Source organism: Cervus elaphus, chromosome 28, assembly GCF_910594005.1.
Source record: "Cervus elaphus chromosome 28, mCerEla1.1, whole genome shotgun sequence".
Lineage (NCBI taxonomy): Eukaryota > Metazoa > Chordata > Mammalia > Artiodactyla > Cervidae > Cervus > Cervus elaphus.
Window position 1 is genome coordinate 11,681,547 of NC_057842.1, and position 21,234 is coordinate 11,702,780.

Consider the following 21,234-nt stretch of genomic DNA (forward strand, 5'->3'; position numbering starts at 1 on the left):
TAAGTCCAGTTGGCCCAATTCAGGAAGTTATTTGGGAACCATGCATTACTGAGATAATTAAAATAATATTTCATTCAAATATTTAAGTACCTACTATGTGTCAGACGCTGGGCACCTAGAAACAAACAAGACACACTTCCTATCTCATAAAGCTTACACTAATAAGAAATGTAAAAGTAATCTGCATAACTGAAAAGGAACTCAGAAGCCTTCCAATCTAATACCATGCATTTTAAATATAAGGAACATGAAGTCTAGAAAAGCTCAGTTTGGCCAAAGACACAAGCTAAGTAGTGAGAAGCCAAGACTAGAACTCGGGTCTGATCGTCTGCAGCCTGCATCGCAGTGACTCAGGGTCTTCAATGTGACATAGAGATGAAGACCATAATCTGCCACTAACAGAGGTCCTTCTAAGTTGTCTTAATTAGATAATGCAAATCAAGTCAGACTTCAAGGGAGCTACGAAAGGCACAAAAATAAAACCTACTGTGATCACTCGGCAAATTTTCTGATTAACAAAAGGACTTCTTGGATGGCTGAAAATCAGTGAGATGTCTGTTCCACATTAGCTGTCACATCTTCAGCCTGTGTCCATTTCCATTCTCGCTTATTCCCAGCGACAATAATAAAACACAACACACACTGCACTGCTACACATTTAATTAAATACTTAATTGCCAAGAACATGAAAGGACAAATAATTACCTTAAATGTACCATTTTGATTTTTCATGTAAGAAACCAAAAATATATCCACTGGAAGAAGTGCTGAAGTGATCAGTGCAATGGCCAGAGAAAAAATGGCAGTTATGGTGGAGACAACTTCACTTTCCCGCTGACTCTGATATTTGCGAACATATATCCAGCAGAATGCCAAAATAGCCTGAAACAGACAGAAAGAAATGTTTTGTTACTGCCTTATCTATGCTCTAATACTGATTTTAGAATGTGTTTTAAAGTTTCTGGTGGGAAACTTCATGTCAAGTAAAGATGCTTTCAGATGTACATGGAGAAGTCCCCTACCCCTTATAAACTTAGTCAGGATTTATCATTTACAAGGCCAAGTTCATTAAAGCAGTACATTATCACTGGGGTGCCAAGACATCAAAAAAACACAAGCAAAGGTTGTTGATAACAGTGCTCAGTTACATATTTCCTCGTGAACACAATATGACCATTAATGGTTGACACATTACAGTTATAACTAGCTCTTAATACTTTTCCCTATACATTTTCCCAAGCTAAAGGGGATGTAACTAAAAGCTGTTTCCCATTGTTCATTGCAGCACTATGTACAATAGCCAGAACATGGAAGCCACCTAGATGTCCATCAACTGATGAATAAAGAAATTGTGGTACATATACACAATGGAATATTACTCAGCCAGAAAAAGGAACACCTTTGAGTCAGTTCTAATGAAGTGGATGAACCTAGAACCTATTTATTATACAGAGTGAAGTGAGTCAGAAAGAGAAAGATAAATATCATATTCTAACGCACATACACGGAATCTAGAAAAATGGTACTGAAGAATTTACTTACAGGGCAGCAATGGAGAAAGAGACATAGAGAATAGACTTATGGGCATGAAGAGAGGGGAGGAGAGGGTGAGATGTATGGAAAGAGTAACATGGAACATTATCATATGTAAAATAGATGGCCAACGGGAATTTGCTGTATGTCTCAGGAAACTCAAACAGGGGCTCTGTATCAACCTAGTGGGGTGGGATGGGGAGGGAGATGGGGGGAGATTCAAAAGGGAGGGGATATATGTGTACCTATGGCTGATTCATGTTGAGGTTTGACAGAAGACAACAAAATTCTGTAAAGAAATTAGTCTTCAATAAAAAAAATTAATTAAAAACAAAAGTTGTTCTACCCTGTTCTTACTACAGAAGCATCACAAAACACCACCCAAACTGAAATTAACTTCTGTTCCTTTGTGACAGTTTAAGAGTTTATCATTCAGCTAAAGATTAACTGTCAACAGTCACCATGCAATCAACATATTATACTGTAATTCACATTTTAAAGGGTATTAAACAAAGAAGAATGAATACTGAAAAATGGATGCATGTGCATTACAAGGAACTTTCCAGGGAAAAAAGTACACTCAGAGGTACGGAGGTTGACATCTGTAACCCATCAGGTCTTTTTAATAGTCACCAACATCTCTCTAGAAATTAACACAGAGTAAAGAACTTTACTCTTGCAATTCTAGCATCAGAATTCAAATTCTGGCATCAGAATTCCCTGGAGGGCCGCTACAGCAGTTTCAAATTCAACAGGTCTGGAAAGGGTCCAGAAAACCTGTATTTGTAACAAGTTCCCAGGAAGGCTGATGCTGGTCCAGAGACTACACTTCAAGAATCTCTGCTTTGCTCAATCATAGGGGATGGCAGGCAGATCCTAAATGGGTGATTCTCAACCTTGGCTGTGTTAGAATCCCCTGGGTAAAAACTCAAAATCCCTTTACGGCCTTCCCCAAATCACTTCCATCAGAGACTGAGGCTTCTCCAGGCATCAGCACGGAGGATGCCAATCTGAGGCAAACTTGAGAACCAAGGTTTTAAGTCAGCTCTATAAAAGCTCTGGGACACAAGCTTTGTTCTCTCCTTTCACGCTGTTCAAAAGATTTAACTTTCAGTGTAGACAAGGTACGGGTTCCCTAGAGAAAGAGATCCAGGCATGGCTTTCTTGACATATGAGAAGCCATTTTTGGCATAAGCTACTTTGTGATCTAAGCCAGGCCACAATGCTTGCCCTTGGACAGATTTCAGTAATTAAAGATCTAGAGGGAATAAAACGATGCAGAAACAAATGACTCTATCAGGCAAGAGAAGTAACTACAGCAGACAGTACCTCAGTTGTCAGCACTCCCAGGTCTGTTTTGAAGACTGTCCTGCAGTGATCAGCTTCAAGCTCAACCAGAACCTGAGGGATGACGCTGATCTGTCCTGACCCTCCTTGGATTCTGTCTATCACTCAAGCCCCTTCATGAATATGTATGACCTTTAGCTTTATTTTTTTTTTCCTGGCAAAAGACATGTTTATTTAAAGAAATCCTATACATCCTTAACATGTTTTCTGAATCTACAAGTAATACATTTCTTTTTTCTGCCCCAATTATTTTTATTAGTTGGAGGCTAGTTACTTTACAATATTGTAGTGGTTTTTGCCATACATTGACATGAATCAGCCATGGATTTACATGTGTTCCCCATCCTGAACCCCCCTCCCACCTCCCTCCCCATCTTATCCCTCTGGGTCATCCCAGTGCACCAGCCCCGAGCACTTGTCTCATGCATCCAGCCTGGACTGGCGATCTGTTTCACACTTGATAATATTCATGTTTTGATGCTGTTCTCTCAGATCATCCCACCCTCGCCTTCTCCCATAGAGTCCAAAAGTCTGTTCTATACATCTGTGTCTCTTTTTCTGTCTTGCATATGGGGTTATCGTTACCATCTTTCTAAATTCCATATATATGCATTAGTACACTGTATTGGTGTTTTTCTTTCTGGCTTACTTCACTCTGTATAATGGATTTCAGTTTCATCCACCTCATTAGAACTGATTCAAATGAATTCTTTTTAATGGCTGAGTAATATTCCATGGTGTATATGTACCACAGCTTCCTTATCCATTCGTCGGCTGATGGGCATCTAGGTTGCTTCCATGTCCTGGCTGCTATAAACAGTGCTGTGATGAACACTGGGGTACACGTGTCTCTTTCAAATCTGGTTTCCTCGGTGTGTATGCCCAGGAGTGGGTTTGCTGGGTCATATGGCAGCTTTAAACTTCCCCAACCTTGCCGAGGACTGGGTTAGGAAAGCCCCCCTGTTTTCTCCCTTCTCCTGATCTTTGGCTTGGTTGTGTCTGCTGGCTCAACACTCATCAACAGGCAAACCTAGTTTTTCATGTAACATTATTTCCCTTTTGGGTATCATACTTCAGGAGCCAGAAACTAACTAAGAACACCACCTAACTAGTTACAGTTTCCAAATTCTCCTACTATAATCAAGAGAAAAGAACAGTTCCATCACTGCAGAAAAACCTCCTTTGCCCCTCCGTAATTAACTCCTCTCTCCACTTCCCTGGTGGCTCAGTTGGTAAAGAATCTGTCTCCAAAACAGAAGATCTGGGTTCAATCCCTGGGTTGGGAAGATTCCCTGAAGGAGGTCATGGCAACCCACTCCAGTATTCTTGCTTGGAGAACCCCTTTGGACAGAGGAGCCTGGTGGGCTATAGTCCATGGGGTCACAAAGAGTCAGACATGACTGAGTGACTAAGCGCACCACTCGCTAGCCCTTGACAACCACTATCTATCATCTGCACCCACTGCTTCTGCTTCTTCTAGAATGTCAGTGTACTTACATAGTATGTCTTTTGAGTCTGGCTTCTTTTACTTAACTTAATGAACTTGAAATCCATTCAAGTTGTTGCATGTAATTTCTTTACATTACTAATGTTTCAGCTGGTGTCAGAACATCAGGAAAAATAAAGTGAAAAGAAAAATGTGCACTTCAGAATATTGATGTTGGACAGAAAGAAATAAAAGGAAATGTAGGGAGGGAAGGAGGAAAAAAGGAAGGAAAAAGACCTTTATTCAAATTCTTAACAATTTACTAATTTCACTTTGTTTTGGAAAACACTTTTTAAAAATGTTACTTATATTAATATTTAATGTGTTTGTTTCTAAATTGACAAATATAGCTTTCCCCAAATTATTTTGGAAGTCACTGGGAGATGAGCCTTTCTATCCTCAGCAGCAGCTAAGACAAAAAACCGAATAAACTCTTTGTTGGACCTGAAGAAGATCTGCACTTACACAAAGTTTGAAGCGGTAGGTATTACTGCAGAGGAAGGAGCTTGCCAATAACAGGCAAACAAGCAGAAAAAGGGCAACCTAGGCAAAACAGTTCAGCCAGAGGTTCCCAAACTTTTAGGGGTTTGGGGAAACTTTACTAAAACAGACCCCAAAGAGCTTTTTGTTTTCAGGTTAAATCTATCAATAGTTACTACATTATAAAATAAACCAACTGTCTTCATCTGTAAGATAAGAATATTTCTTTCATAGCAGGTTATGGAAATTGAATGTAATTCAGCACAGTGCCTAGGCTAGTAATTGCTCAACAAAGAGCAGCAAGTATTATTAAATGTCATATGAAATAACATTTTAGAGAATTTCATGAAAGAAACTAATATATAATTCTGCTAACAGTCATAAGGAAAGATTTAGAGCAGTCCCCAACCCCTCCCAAGTGATTCTGACTTAACTGGTTTGGGCATTAGGGCTTTTAATACTCCCCAGGTGTCTGTAATGAGCCGTCTAGGTGGAGAAGTACCTGGGCAGAGGCAGGAGAGAGAATCACGGAATCAAGGAACACATACTGCCTGGAATCTTGTCAAACTGCAGATTCTGATTCGCAGGGCTGGCATCCCATATCTGTATTTCTAACAAGTTCCCAGATGATCCCCTCACTTGGGAGTAACAAAAGTAAACTTGCTTTACAGAAATCGAGACTCAATCGTATATAGTAATGGGAAACGCAATTTGAGAGATGGTGCAAGCCAAATTATTGACAATCCTGTGGGGGTGGGGACTAGGGCAAAGGGCTCAGATGGGACATAGTAAATATGGACAGTTAAATTAGAGGCTTGGAGGAGCCAAGTCTAACCTTTCCTTATGTGACAGATGAAAATGAAGTCTATCCTATTTGCCCAAGGTTACAAAGCTGTCAATTTCAGTGTTCTGAATCTTTAACAGGTGATTAGCAGTTCTCAGTGTTAAGTCCCCAGACCCCCGGCAGTCCCACAACTCTTTCTGGGGATCTGCAAATTGAAAACTGTTCTCACAATACTACTAAAGTATCATTTGCCCTTTCCACATTGATATTTGCACTTGTGGTGCATAAGTTATGGTGGGGAAAGTGAAAGTTGCTCAGTCCTGTCAGACTCTTCACCACCCCATGGACTATATATAGTCCATGGAATTCTCCAAGCCAGAATACTGGAGTGGGCAGCTGTTCCCTTCTCCAGCCGTTCCCAAACCCAGGTCTCCCACACTGCAGGTGAATTCTTTACCAGCAGAGCCACCAGGGAAGCCCAATGGTGGGGAAACTGCTGGCCAATTAAACACAAATCAAAACAACCAGAACCAAACGGGCCAGTAGTGACTATTTTTTTAACCACCACACACTCACAGAAGGAAAGAATGACTAACTTCAAACTACAATCAACAAAGCAGCAAATATCAACTTCATTAAACTTCAACCCCTGACTTCTTTAATATTCCATGGAGGAAAACGTGAATGTGCTCAAATAGTGATGGCTGTCTTCAGGAAAAAGCACCCTGTATTAAGAGCTGAAAGCCAAAGGAGGCACTATTTCCAAGAAACAAGTTTCACTTGAAAGCACAAATGACTATGTATCAATGACTGTGAGCTTGGCAATTTCTCAATACTTATTTCTGAGACATTTCTTCTGACAAGATCAGTGGTGATACTGATGAATGTGATATTTATGTAAAGAAATAAACCATATTTTGAAGATCTGCTTAGCTCGGAGAACCAGTTATTTTCTAAATGACCAAATGCATCATGTTATAAAACCACCCATAGGGGAAAGAACAAACGTTCATTGATAGGGTTTCAAATCCCATATTTCATACTAAGAAGCTTCTACTTACTGAGTTTTGATGTGATATTATATAGAACAATGTCACAGTGACCTAAAAGATACTCTGCTTCCAACTACATATCACTAAAACCTCATGTACGTCAACCAAAGTAACCTCTCAAAAGCTTGGATCCAGAAGCAGACACGAGAATCCAGTTCTCTTCTAATAATCCACAAATTAAAGAGATTTGCAGAAAATTAAACAATGACCCTCATTACTAATTTAGTCCTATTCTAACATCTAATTTCAAACCTTTAATTCTATTTTCATTTTATTTTGTTCCTGTTAATATCACCAACTTAAATACTTTCCCTTCCTTTTCTATCCAAAGTTTGCCTCTATTCCACTTTCTCCCAAAATTGTTCTCTAGTCTCTCAAGTCCTATTTGATTTATAAAATCATACGTCAGTTTTCAGTACTCAATAGATCTGTTTCAAGAATTCTTATTTTCCCACCTATCTTCAGGCCCTCTTAAAGGCCACATTTTGTTTTATTTGCATCCTTCTACAATTTATAGCATAACTGCTATATCTGAAATGCTTAATCGTTGATAATTGCCAAGTTACTCTCCCTGGACTTTGATACAGGTTATGCGCTCCTTGTTTTCCTCTAAACTGTCAGGAAGAAAGAAATTTACTTTTCCTTCTTAAGTTCTTTTGGCTGGTCTAATGATTAAATTGACATGAGCCAGATCAACAGGAGAAAGTCAAATGTTTTATAACATGTATGCTGTACAGGGGAGATACCCAAGAGAACTTAACAAAATGGCCAAAGCCCTCACCTTCAATACCACCTTCAGCTATAGACAAGAGGACGCCGGAAGTGACAGCTTGGGACCTGAACTGGGAGGAAGGCACTTTTCATGCAAGGAGAAAGCTAAAGTTTGGTAAACAAACTTTTGCTGGGCCAGGCAGGGACAAAAGGACACAGAGGGACTCTCTGAGCTCTAGGCCCACCACACCTAGCCCATATTCTTTGCAGGTATCTCTGGTGATTAAACTTATTTTGGAGACAGGGCCCTGATCTAAATTCTTCCAGCAGCTAAGGCAGATGTAAAAAGAAATATTTCCTGAGTTTTCCATTTCTTACAAATAACCAGTCTAAGCTAATCCCCATGCCAGAGAGACATTTTGGGGTGCCAAATTTCGTTCCCCTACAAAGTCAAGTGAATACAATAGTCTGGAAAAGCCCAAGTACAGGCTGTGGAAACCAAAACCAAACTTCAGGTCTTTCACTTTCTCCAAGCAGAATGAAGCACGTTCCAAGGTAAAGGCATTATTACTTTCTGGGCAGGTGGTAAAGGCTACAAAAGAAGCCTTTTCAAGTTTTCACACACTGTAGGAAGGACGTAGTTTCTGTTCCACCATCTACAAGAAAAAACATACTATACAGATTGCAGACACGGTAACAGAATCTTGAAAGTAACTTAAAATGAGGCACTTGTTATTTCAACAAGTAAACTGGATTTTTTTTTTCTTTTTGGTTTGATTTTGTTGTTTTCCTACTGCCAAGTGGCATTAATACTTCGGGACACTGAAGCAACAACAGGTTGGGCTGAAGACTACCGGGAAGAGTGAGACGGGGGAGGGGAAGGAAGAGAAATAAACTGAACTCCCAATTAAAAGAGTTTTAACATGGGTTAGGGAAATAAAGCTAGGCCATCTGGCCCACGTTTTGCTGCCAGGATAAGCAGGAGTCAGGAGGTTGGGATGCAGGCACCTGAGGTCAGAAAGGTGGGCACACAGACCCTGACCCTGGAAGTAACTAGGACCCCACCTCCGCGGCACAGGTGTCTCAGACATCAAAGACCAGGAAGGAAGGCGAAAGCCAGCGTCAGAACGCACGTCACCAAGGCAATACCGTACAATGGGGGAGAGAAGGCTGCGAACCCCACAGCCCTAAATGCGGGGACACAGTGCAGCCGCTGCGAGCGCAGAGCCGGCTCGCGGGCCGAAGACGCGGCGCCCGCGGGACGCACGCAGGCGGCAGCTGCCTGCCCCCGGGGCCCGTCCTCTGGACGCCCCGCTCCCCCGACCGCAGGGGCCTCCGTCCGGGCCCGGGTCCGCGGCACTGCCTGAGCCCCGGGGACCACCCCGCGCGGTCAGCCAGCGGCCAGCACGCCCCTCCAGCAGCCCGCCCCAACCCGGCGCCTCCGCGGCGGTCGCCGCAGCCGGAGGGGCGGGACGAGGAAGTCGGGGCCCCGGCGGCCAGCAGCGGAGCCGCCCCCGTCCCCGGGCCGGGCCCCGGGTCACGCCAAGCGCCTCCCCTACCAGGAGGAGGAGGCCGAAGATGCACCAGCCGATCACCAGCTCGGCGGACGCCGCGCCCGCCGCCGCCGCCGCCATCTTCGCTTCCGGCCGGGACAGCCCCGGTGAAGGGGGGACAGAGAGGGGAGGGAGGAACCGGCGCAGGACGCGGCGCTCGCGCACCCTAAAGGTTAAAGGGGCGGAGGGGCGGAGCGCCGGTTGCCTAGGAGACCCGCTGGGAGCGGCCCCTGGCGACAGCGGCCGGGGGCGGGGCGCGGCTGGGCGCCGTGACGTCACGCACGGCCGGCAGCGGGGCGGTGCTGGGCTCTGAAGGGCGTAGTCTCCCGGCGACGTCACGTAACTGGCTGCTGACCGGAAACGCCCAGGCGCCCTTAGGCTAAGCAGCAGGTGTGTCAACAGAGGCAAGTCGCCTCAGGGGCTTCCTCTGCCATTTTAAGGGAGGAAGCGCCCTAGTCTCCTTGGCATAAGAGCCCCTCAATTACCAGAAGGCCTCCCCAGGTTGTAGGAATGGCAGGCTTTCCCAGCTGCCCAAATGACTTTCTGATTTGCTGGCACCTGGGCCCAGCCTGAGTAACTGCTGAGGTGGACACTGTCTTATCATGGGATGTTATGGCCTTTGTATGGTGGCTCAGATGGTAAAAACTCTTTCTGCAATTTGGGAGACCTGGGTTCCATCTCTGGGTTGGTAAGATCCCCTGAAGGAGGGCATGGCAACCCACTCCAGTGTTCTAACCTGGACATTGGTCTAATCCAATGGACAGAGAAACCTGGCAGGCTATACAGTCCATGGGGTCGCAAAGAGTCGGATGACCGAGTGACTAAGCATCTCTTAGTCTCTACATGCCTGTGAATTTCTGTGATAACTTTATACCCTAATGATACTTGACTTTCTAAACATATTATATGAAATCACAGCTTCTAGTGATGTTTGTAAGTGAACGAGATAATCCACATAGACCCAAAGTGAAGCACAGGGAATGGTCCTAAGATGGCCTGCCTAGGTCCACTGGAGTGTGGGTACATTGTTAACCAGTGAAATTAACAAAACGTACTTGTAATTAAACCACAACTTTATGTATGAATCTCACATCTCTTTACAATGCATTATGTGGTGATGCTATCCCCTACCCAAGATCTGTTTTAGGCTGGAATCCTGCTGAATGGAAGGAGTGCGGCATCTCCCTTCCTGCACGATATGAAGGAAAAAGAAAACAGAGAAGATAGTTTTACTGTGACATGTAACATCAAAGGTGGCTTCCTGCTCTCTGAACTTGCCCATGTTTGAATGTGACTCTCCTGCAGGCCATTCACTTTTCCGGACACCGCCCTCACGGTTTACTGAAAGTGAATTGTAGAGACATCTCTGCTCTAGGAGGCCACTTGGAAATCCCCCCACCAGCTGCAGGAAACACTACGGTCACTTAAACTTTTGCCTCTCCGTGCTAAGCTCTCCTATTACTCTACTAAAGGCCCACTAGCTTGGAGGGGAGATTTAAGACAATGCCAGGCCAGATCTCGTCAATAAAATTAGAGATACCAAGGGAATATTTCATGCAAAGATGGGCACAATAAAAGATAGAAATAGTATGGGCGTAACAGAAGCAGAAGATATTAATAAGAGGTGGCAACAATATGCAGAAGAACTATACAAAAACGATCTTCATGACCCGGATAACCACAATGGTGTGATCACTCACATAGAGCCAGACATCCTGGAATGTGAAGTCAAGTGGGCCTTAGGAAGCATCATTATGAACAAACCTATTGGGAGTGAGGGAATTCCAGTTGAGCTCTTTCAAATCATAAAAGATGATGCTGTGAAAGTGCTGCACTCAACATGCCAGCAAATTTGGAAAACTCAGCAGTGGCCACAGGACTGGAAAAAGTCAGTTTTCATTCCAATCCCAAAGAAAGACCAAAGAATGTTCAAACTACCACACAATTGCACTCATTTCACATACTAGCAAAATAATGCTCAAAATTCTCCAAGCCAGGCATCAACAGTGTGTGAACCATGAATTTCCAGATGTTCAAGCTGGATTTAGAAAAGGCAGAGGTATCAGAGATCAGATTGGCAACATCCGTTGGATCATCAAAAAAGCAAGAGAATTTCAGAAAAACACCTACTTCTGCTTTATTGACTATGCCAAAACCTTTGTTTGGCTGTGTGGATCATAATAAACTGTGGAAAATTCTGAAAGAGATGGGAATACCAGACCACCTTACCTGCCTCCTGAGAAATCTGTATGCAGGTCAAGAAGCTATTGTTAGAACTGGACATGGAACCACAGACTGGTTCAAATTGGGAAAGGAGTACATCAAGGCTGTATATTGCCACCCTGCTATTTAACTTATATGCAGAGTACATCATGAGAAATGCATTTAAAAATGATTTTTTTAAGGAAGCTCCATACTGTTCTCCATAGTGGCTCTCCAATTTACATTCCCACCAATAGTCTAGGAGGGTTCCCTTCTCTCCATACACTCTCCAACATTTAAAATTTGTGAATTTTTTGATGATAGCTATTCTGACTGGTGTGAGATGATAGCTCATTGTAGTTTTGATTTGCTACAATTATTTTTCTAATAATTAGTGATGTTGATCATCTTTTCATGTGTTCATTTCAGCATTATTTAAAATAACCAAGGCATACCTAAATGTCCATTGACAGAGAAATGGATAAAGCTGTAGTACATATATACAATGGAATATTACTCAGCCATTAAAGACAATGAAACAATGCCAGTTGTAGCAATATGGATGAAACTTGTCATACTGAATGAAGTAAGGCAGAGAAAGAAAAATATCATTCTGGTATTGCTTACATGTGGAATCTTACATGTGACAAATTGAGAGAGTAGCATTGACACTGTGTGTTCAGTTGTGTCCAACTCTTTTACCATGTAGAAAATAGACAGCTGGTGGGAAGCTGCTGTGTAGCACAGGGAGTTCAGCTCAATGCTCTATGATGACCTAGAGATCTGGAATGGAAGGGTGGGACGTGGGATGGAGTTTCAAGAAGGAGGAGATGTATGATATGTACAGCTGATTCCTAGGCGGTGCTAGTGGTAAAGAACCTGCCTTGCCAATGCCGGAAGCATAAGAGATGAGAGTTTTGTCACTGGGTCAGGAAGATCCCCTGGAGGAGGGCATGGCAACCCACTCCAGTTTTCTTGCCTGGAGAATCCCATGGACAGAGGAGCCTGGTGGACTCTAGTCCATGGGGTCACAAAGAGTTGGACATGACTGAAGCATCTGAGCTCTGAACACTGTAAGTTAATGGTTGCTCAAGAAAGCAGGTTTGCTTAGCAACAAAATCATGCAACAAAAGCATGAGACATGCCCCAAAACAAACAAACAAACAAAAACAGTGGTAACATGAGACCTATATCTTCCTCAGTGAGTAAATGATCAGTAAGTTAATGATCCTTAGGACATGCTGTCTGCACACATTAAAAAAAGGGAGTTTGTGGACCTACCTTGACCATGTAGGGGCAAGAAAATTCCCCTGCCCAACTTGGAGGAGGAGCTGATGATGGAAGCATGACCTCTACTGAAGAGAGACCAAAATATTCTTCTCCCCTCCCTATTTTTCCTTTGATTGTAACACTGTAGCCCAGTAAGTTTTGGGGGCATGGCATTTCTCACCCACCTGTGTGTAAGCCTCACAAGCATCCTATTGAATCATTTCTTATCTATCAGTTTGCCTCTTACTGAATTCTTTTCTGCACTGAGACATAAAGGACTGTGGTACCAGAGCTCTTTGGAACCCTTGAAACTACACCAAATGGTTTCACCACACAGCCCACATCCCCTCTACACATGACTTCCACCAATAGCCTTTGAGAACTCAAACCATTCCCAGTATAGCTGCATTGTCCTAGTTCTACTACTAAAACAATCAGCCCTTCTTGGATATCCTGGAGGGAGTCAGCGTACACTTGAGAGTCTGCTGAAGTTTCCCCATGCCTGAGTTGGGTACCAGTCCGCTTTCAGATGCAAGGACCATACTTCAGATTTTCCAAGTAGGTTCATTGAGGCCTCCCCTGCAAGGCTAGGGACTAGATGGCAACATCTCACCCTATCTTTCCACGCACAAACACACATCATTTCTTGGTGTTAGAGGTGGGAACTCATAGCATCAATTCTCACAGAAGAATTCTCTTCAATTTCTGTTCTCCTACTCCAGTCTGTTTGTCAATATTTTATTTGGCTGAAAGGCCCAAGAATTTAGAATAAATTCTTCTTACATCTCTTTTTAATTATACATATAAAGGAGAATTTATGGTTGGGAGGGAATCAAAGAATTGAATATCATAATCTCACCACCACTTTATGTGAAATTGGTGAGTTTTTCAATCCTGGAATGAATCTTTTTAAATAGCCGATGTACCTTAAGATTGAATGAAGCTTATTTAATGAACTGGGTTCACTCTTTTGCTGACTCTGAACGTCTAGGTATTGGAGTTGCATTGGGCAGTTGTTTGATTTTCAAATTAGAAAAGCCTTATGGACTTGTGATGCTGATGAGAGAGTGATTAGGTACAAGGATAGTAGTTGTTTGAATCAGGAAGACTGGGAGAGAAGAAAAAGAGAAGGTGACACATGAGCAGGTAGAAATATGCACATCAACCCTCTCTACATTCATCTACCTGGTGGGGGTGTACTACTGATTCATTCGACCAGACCATTAAGGACTGAAAACAGTCTCCTGAGTGATGTTCTTAAATCTAGGGAGCCTTTCACTACATACCAGAGTTCTTTAAAAATAATAATCATCTTTATTGATTACTGAAAATTATAGAAGGAATAGGGCTTCCCAGGTAGCACTAGTGATAAAGAACCTGTCTGCAGATGAAGGAGATGTAAGAGACTCAGGTTTGATCCTGGGGTCGGGAAGACCCCCTGGAGAAGGGCACAGCGACACACCCCAGTATTCTTGCTTGAGAATCCCTTGGACAGAGGAGCCTAGCAGGCTACAGTCCACAGGGTTGCAAAGAGTCGGACATGAGTGAAGTGACTTAGCATGCAGGCACACAGAAGGAATACATGCTCATTAATAAATTTCCACACATGAATAACTTAGAAACTGAAAATATCCTCATAAATGAACACAATCTTCATCACCCCGAGATTCTTGTCTTTAAGAGTTTAAAGGTTTTTTGTGTGCTCATTCTAATGTATTCCATGAGGATGTAAAAGCCCAAAAGTTAGTCCTTTACTGAGGCTATAGATTGAATATTTGATGTGTATTCCCAATTCCATATATTAAATTCCAAAGCCCAAGGTGATGGCATTTGGAAGTAAGGCTTGTGAGAGGTGCTCCAGTGATAAGGGCTGAGACCTCAAGATGGTTAATGCCCGATGCCAGAGAGCTCTTAATCCCCATCTGCTGCATGAAGTTCAGTGAGAACATATCCATGAGTGTCTATTCAGACATTGGGTCTGTCAGCTCTTTGAACTTGGACTTTCCAGCCTCCGGTACTGTGAGAAAAAAATTCTGCTGTGTCTAAACCACCTGTTGCATGGTATTTTTGTTAAAGCAGGCCAAACGGACTAGACATCTGGAGTTACCATAGAAGCCCTTGCCCAACATCCTGCAAGTCACGAGAAGGAACCAGGATTTCAGTGGACTCTGTTCCATTTTGAGGTCAGCAAAATGGCCATGTACAGACCACTCCCAGGGGGCCTAATAAGAGGAGTTGTTGCAGAAAACTGTGGGCCTATCCGAACCTGGATCCTCTTGACTAAATGAAGAGGAGCAGAGGCCTTTGGAGGAAGGCAATGTGTGTAAGGGAGCAACTCTCTTCCCCTCATTCCTCTGTCTCTCAGCTTTTGAGTAGTCTTCCCCTAAAGCCAATGGGAGGAGGTTATGCAAGAGAGTCACCCATCAGGTTGGAGGGTGTGACCTAAATTTGGGGAAAGGCCCAGCATGGCTGTAGGTGTGGAGGGTGGCTGATTCACAGAGTGCCTGGTGCTGAGCTGGCATAAATGCTCGCTAAGGACTATCTCAGTAAAGAAAGGGCATGATTTAGCTCCTCCCAGCTCCCCCCCGCCCCACATACACACTAGTTCATTAAACTCACCCTGAAGGTTTTAGTGGATGCCCTTGAGATCTACCCTTTCCATGTGCTTATTCCTGTGAAGGGCTGAAAAGAGATGCAATAACCTCCCTCGGAGAGGGCCTTCCAGATGATTCTCTTGGTTTGACCAGGAACATGTGGGCAATGGCAATTTGGGGTGTGATCCGGGTGAGAAACCAGACTGGCAGTGATGACCTGTAGAAAGGTTGTCTTGACAGCAAAACCAGACAAAGACAGAAGGAAAGAAGAAAAGTACAGTGGATATAGAAACCAAAACTCTCAGCAAAAGAGTTCATGAAGCAAAGACTATCATTCCTCTCTGCCAATCCCACTCAAGAGGCTCCCCTCCAGGAGCTGGCAGTGGTGGGAGAGGGGAGGTTTGTGAAACAGGGGGACATAAGAATGGTTTCTCACTCATTCCCTTTATAAAGTCCTTTCAGAAAACCAAAGGTAGGATGAGGGTCAAGTGACAAGTACTGTGAACAACAAGGTCCTACTGTACAGCACAGGAAAGGATATTTAATGCTGTATAATAAACCATAACAAAAGAATCGGAATATAAATATATATATATGTATGTATGTATGTACAAAGGAATCACTTTGCTGTACACCAGAAACTAGCACTGCATTGTAAATCAACTATATTTAAATTTAAAAAATTTTAATGGTAAAAACAAAACAAAAACAAGCCCTTCCAAATAAGGCACTTTGTGCATGCTCAGTTGCTCAGTCGCGTCCGACTCTTTGTGACCCTTTGGACTGTAGCCCACCAGGCCGCTCTGTCCATGGAATCTTCCAGACAAGACTACTGGAGTGGGTTGCCATTTTCTTCCCCGGAGATCAAACCTATATCTCTGTGTCTTCTGCATTGGCAGGTGGATTCTTTACCGGTAGAGTCACCTGGGAAACCCATATTTCAATTTAAAAAAAATTAATGGTAAGAACAAAACAAAAACAAGTACTGTGATGTAAATTTTACAAAAATAGTCTTACATAGGAACTGGTAGAAAGGAAAAAGAAAATTGAAAGTTTTGATTAAAAGGAAAGAACAAGCTAGAAAAAAAATTTATGTCAATGATACATAACAAAAAAAGTAGGATATAGAGGTTTAAGTGGGCCTAGGACTGGAGAGCAAAAGGTGGATGAGTCAGAAACACAGGAGGGTCAGGGCCATAGAGGGGTCAGCCATCTAAAAGAGCCCCATAGCAATAACTTCAGAAATGAGGCCCAGAAAACAATCGACCTGTAAAATGGTAACTGCACAGGTTACTATGGCTTGCACCCTGAAATTACATTTAGATAGTAGCAAAATCTAATTATTGATCCAGATTAACTGTATGTATTATACCACTGGATTTTAGCATGCTATGTTTCAGAAATAACTGACTTTTATACATCACTTAATTTTTTTTTTTACCTTGACAGAAATTTAAAATATCAGATTGCCCTTCCAAATAAGGCACTTTCTATGTGCTCAGTTGTGTCCGACTCTGTGTGACCCTTTGGACTGTAGCCTGCCAGGCTGCTTTGTCCATGGAATTTTCCAGGCAAGAAAACCAGAGTGGATTAGCCATTTCCTACTACAGGGGCTCTTTCCAACCCAGGGATCAAACCCGTGTCTCTTGCACCTCCTGTATTGGCAGGCAGATTCATTACCACTGGGCCACCTGGGAAGCCCCAAAATAAGACACCAGAAAAGCCTCAAAATGTGTCTTTCTGTCATTTTGTTTGTGCTTCCCTCGCCAACTGATAATCCTCCTTTAGATTTTGCAAATTCTTCTTTAGCAATTTTAATACCTTCAGTCAGGTTACAGTTAAGCCTTGTTGGCCTCAGCTCCTAGGGTCTGTCCTGCTCCATTATGTGTTGATTTAGAATTTCTCTGTCTGTTGTGCTCCGTGTTCTGCTTACACTTAATCTTCTGTCCAAAGGATTTAACAATGATCCGTGGTGAACATTACCATGTGCCTGAGGCAGTGTGAGCAAGCCTTTTCTTCTGAAAACTCCATCATCACCCCACACCCCACCCCCACTTCCACCCCCCACACACGCACCAATCCTTCCACTGTCAACCAACCTAATGGGTCTTCACAACCCTAAGAAGTTCTCTTTGTGGAAGAGCTTACAGTGTGTTTATAAGGTAATTGGCACATATGGTTGAGAGCCCATTTGGTTCTGCTAGCACGTTTGCTCATTTGTATGGAACTCAGTGGAGAGGCCAGAAGTTTTTGCACAAGAGCCAATCCGTGAAAAACTAAATGTCTAAGCACTCCGTTTTTTCATTTAAAATCAAAATAGCTTTTATCTGAGTCCCAAAATATAAGTTATATTAAAAAATGTAGTTCACCTATATTGTTGTGTAGAAAACTGACAATAAAATGACACTGAAATGTTAATATCTAAGTGTTTTTGACTTGCAGACACAGAAGCAATTTTCCAGTTTCTCTTCCTAAAATTAAACTGCACGCAGTATCATCATGTGAGTTGTAAAATTTGCATTTCCATATTCTTGCAATTATAAACTCTTAATGGATACTGTTTATATAATTCTCCTAACGGGACAAATTTCCCACATGAGCTGGTGACACAAGTTAGTTTTCTTCTTAAGCTTTTTCTTCTGGTTATGCAGAAATGATTTATTCATAGTCTAGACATGTTAAAATATCATTTAAAACCTTCAAGTGTTTTTCATTGTGTCAGTTCCTAAATCTGGTGTTTATGTATTTCATGGTATAAAAAATAAATGTGATTATAGAACTTAAACATAAAGTAATGTCAAAGTCACTTTATGAGTAGAAATTACAATAGAAACTGATTTTAAATGTATGATATTTAAAAATGATCCGGAACACTCTCAATAACTTTAACAAAGCAAGCTTTTTTTTTTTTTTATAACATATGTATTTCTCTTTTTGCTAACAATAGGGCTCCTTTCCTGACTCCAGTAGCTATTCTTTTTCATCATGGGAGTCCATTTGCTTCATTTCTGGGCAGAGGTTCTCAGATTATATTTGAAACGAAAGTATAACTGTTAGTGTTTAGTTCCCACATGTTAATGATTTATTGGTTATAGGCTTTTGTAAGGCCAGTTGGTCCTCGTAGTGTCTATGGGGCTAAAGTAGCCTGCTTTAATGCAGATCTAGATCATAAAGTAGGTCTGGATCTAACCATACCTGAAGTCTGCATGTGTGCCCAGCTGCTTCAGTTGTGTCCAACTCTTTGCGACTTTATGGACTGTAGCCCACTAGATTCCTCTATTCACAGGATTCTCCAGGCAAGAATACTGGAGTGGGTTACAGTGCCTTCCTCCAGGGGATCTTCCTGACAGGGAGCGAACCCACATCTCCTGCATTTCAGGCAAATTCTTTATGGCTGATCCATCTGGGAAGGTCATCTGAAATATAATGTGAAACAATTTAAAATTGATCTTTAAGTTTTTAAACATTTAATAGACTAAAGAGATTTATCTTTATATTTTCATTTGTTTCCAGATATATATTATATCTTTTCTATTGTCTTTTTAATGATATAGGGAGTTTCAACCATTATAATAAAATTCTCCTTTTAAAAATATTGTGATTAAAAATAAGAAAGGGGGACAAGACGGCAGAGGAGCAGGTGGACGTGGAGTACATCTCTCTCCATGGATACATCAGGAATACACCTTCAGACACCGAAGTAGGAGGAGGAGTACCTGGAGACGCAGAGTGGACAGGAGAACCTGACCACCAGAAAAAGAATATATAGAACCAGGCAAAACTCGGTAGGACAAAGGAACTAGTGGGGGGAACAGGAGTGTTCGTAGGACTGGACCTGAGCTCGCTGGTGTTATGCCCGATGTCCGAATCCCTGAGCGGGAAGAGAGAAGGCCTCCAAGACAATGCAACTCGCAGGAAGGGAAGTTTACTACTGACTGGAGCCAGGACTCTCTGCTGCAACCAACGTAGTGGTGCGGGTCAGAGAGCCCCGAGCCCAAGCTGTTACACAAATTGATAGGGTGAGAAGCGGATTGGTTACGCATTTGCAAAGCAATTTCATTGGTCAATACTTTCGCACGCGCGGGACTTTCCTGGGGGTTTCCGCCCCGTTCCTAATTTCCTAATTGGCAACCATCGGTCAGTATTAAGTGAAAGCTAATTGGTCCTAATTGGTTAATTGGTTGTATCCAGGTGGCCTGATAATCTTACCAAGTAGGAAGGCCTACTCCTAATCTAAGCTGCGTTACTTCTGCTCGCCTCACAGCTGGGTGGGGGAACTGAAGCAGGGGTCCAATTGCCACATTGGTACAATTGTCTGGGTCAGAGGAGAAACATTTGAGGCTGAAAATGAAGCAGCTGATCTTTGACAGCCTAAATGGAATGAAAATCAGACAGTCCTTGCTGCAGCCACACATACCCCAGACAGGGATGCTGGTTCCCTAGAAGACGCAGCAGCTGGGAGCTGGAGTGTAGCGTTTGTGGAGCAATCTCAGGGAGAGGGCTGCTGTTGACGGCAGAGAGATGGACCGAGGGGACGGGCGGGAGGAGATTGTGGTGGGAAACGCCTGAGGAAAATGCCTGTGGGAAAGGCCAGGAAGCCATGGAAGCAAGGCGACAGTGCTGAGTCATGTGTAGGGGGTGGAGCTATCACCACAGCCTCTCTTCCCCACAAGCCAGCATTGGCAGCTGAACAATAGAGAGGCTGGCCCATCAAGCGCCTGACACTCAGAACAGCAGAGTAGGACCCCACCCAGGGTGCCCCTATAAGTACCTGACGCACTGAAAAACGGAGTAGGACCCCAGCCAGGGGAGCCCTCTGAATTCCTGACCAGGTGGAATAACAGAGAAAGACAAGCCAAAGAGGCCTCTGATCACCAGCTGCCAAAGGCTCAAAAAAAGCCTGTGATAGGCCCGTAACTCCTGTGGCGGAGGCAGTCCATGTCCCCATGACCCAAGCAGCTGCACCACCTTCCCTCTCAACCCTCACTGGGGCACAGGCAATAAAAAGGTCTCATATCTATGCATGCAGGATCACTTGTTTGCAACCCTGTGGCCTGTGGCCTGTCAGCCTTCTCTGTCAGTGGGGCTTTCCAGGCAAGAAAACTGGAGTGGATTGCCATACCCTTCTAGAGCACTATATTTCCTGCTGCCCTAGCTGCCAACCCCCCTGAGTACCTGGTGCTGCCAGGGCCCCTGCGACTCAAGCAGCTACAACACCTCTACACCTGGCCCTCACAGGGGCAAACCCAAGCCCTCCAGGGCAGCCTCAGGAGGAAGCCCCAGGGGATGACCCACATGCAAAAGTGGAGATAAAGCCACAATTGAAACCCAGGGGCAGTGTGGCTAAGGAAGAAGACCCAAACCCTTCCCACCAGCCGTACAAGCTGCAGCTTAAATCCACATGATTGACTAGGCAGACTTTGTGTCTATGGAATATATAAAAGGTCACTGAGAACTCCCACAAAAGAAAACGCACTAGCTCTGACAGCTGTGGACAATGGAGGCAAGAACACACAGGAGTAGGACCAGATTAGCCCCACAGCAGGTTCAGAGACCCGCGCAGGGTTGGAGGGCATCCTAGGGAGGTGAGGTGGACTGTGATTCCCAGTGAGGGACAGGACTCTGAGAGCAGAGTCTCAAGAAAAAACATTTATTACTGTTATGTTTTGACTTGTTCTGCAGTTTCTTTTGGATATTTTTCTTTTTTCTTTTTCTCCTTTTTTCCCGCCCCTCTGTTGTAGTAATCTATTTTATTAGCACTATGAAATCTATTTAAACTTTTGAGATTTTTTTTCTCAGACACACATTTTATGGCTATTATAAACCTCTGCCTCTATATTGGCCTTTTGCAGGTCTATAGAGTTTTCCTTTGTTTCCCTCCTCTTTTTTAATTTTAGCTTTTAAATTTTTTAAACTTACTATTACTTTTACTACATTTATTCTTTTGTTTCCTTTCCTACTTTTCTTCTCCCCTTGCAGTTAAATCTGTATTATATATAAATCTTCATCTACCTCTGTTTAACCTTGCAATTCCATTCTTTCTTTTCTTTCTTTCCTTCCTTTTTCTCACAATATTTGTTAGTTTTGTTTTCCTTGCTTTATTCCGCAGTTGGCACCTTGCTTTAGTTTTGTTTTCCACTTTGTGCTTCTGTTAGTTTTGTTCTTAACTGGTGGATATCATTTTTGGTTTCCTTGGTTTGCTAGGTCAATCTATTGTACTTTA

General features: G+C 43.0%; 1 protein-coding gene and 1 long non-coding RNA gene across 2 annotated transcripts in view; both read right to left on the reverse strand.

Moving 5' to 3' along the window:
• Positions 1 to 9,209, reverse strand: part of LMBRD1 (LMBR1 domain containing 1) — a 132,604-nt gene extending 123,395 nt beyond the window's left edge. The window contains exons 1-2 of the mRNA XM_043890004.1: positions 8,953 to 9,209; positions 706 to 882 (exon numbers count right to left, since the gene is read on the reverse strand). Of these exons, the coding sequence (XP_043745939.1) occupies positions 706 to 882; positions 8,953 to 9,027 (252 nt within the window). The 5' untranslated portion in view covers positions 9,028 to 9,209. The remainder of the gene's footprint in view (positions 1 to 705; positions 883 to 8,952) is intronic.
• A 6,668-nt stretch (positions 9,210 to 15,877) lies between these two features.
• Positions 15,878 to 19,603, reverse strand: LOC122685491. Its single transcript, XR_006338411.1, has 3 exons — positions 19,429 to 19,603; positions 18,207 to 18,427; positions 15,878 to 15,935 (listed from the first exon to the last, which is right to left on the reverse strand). It is a non-coding gene; the product is annotated as an uncharacterized LOC122685491 (long non-coding RNA).
• Positions 19,604 to 21,234: the final 1,631 nt, after the last annotated feature.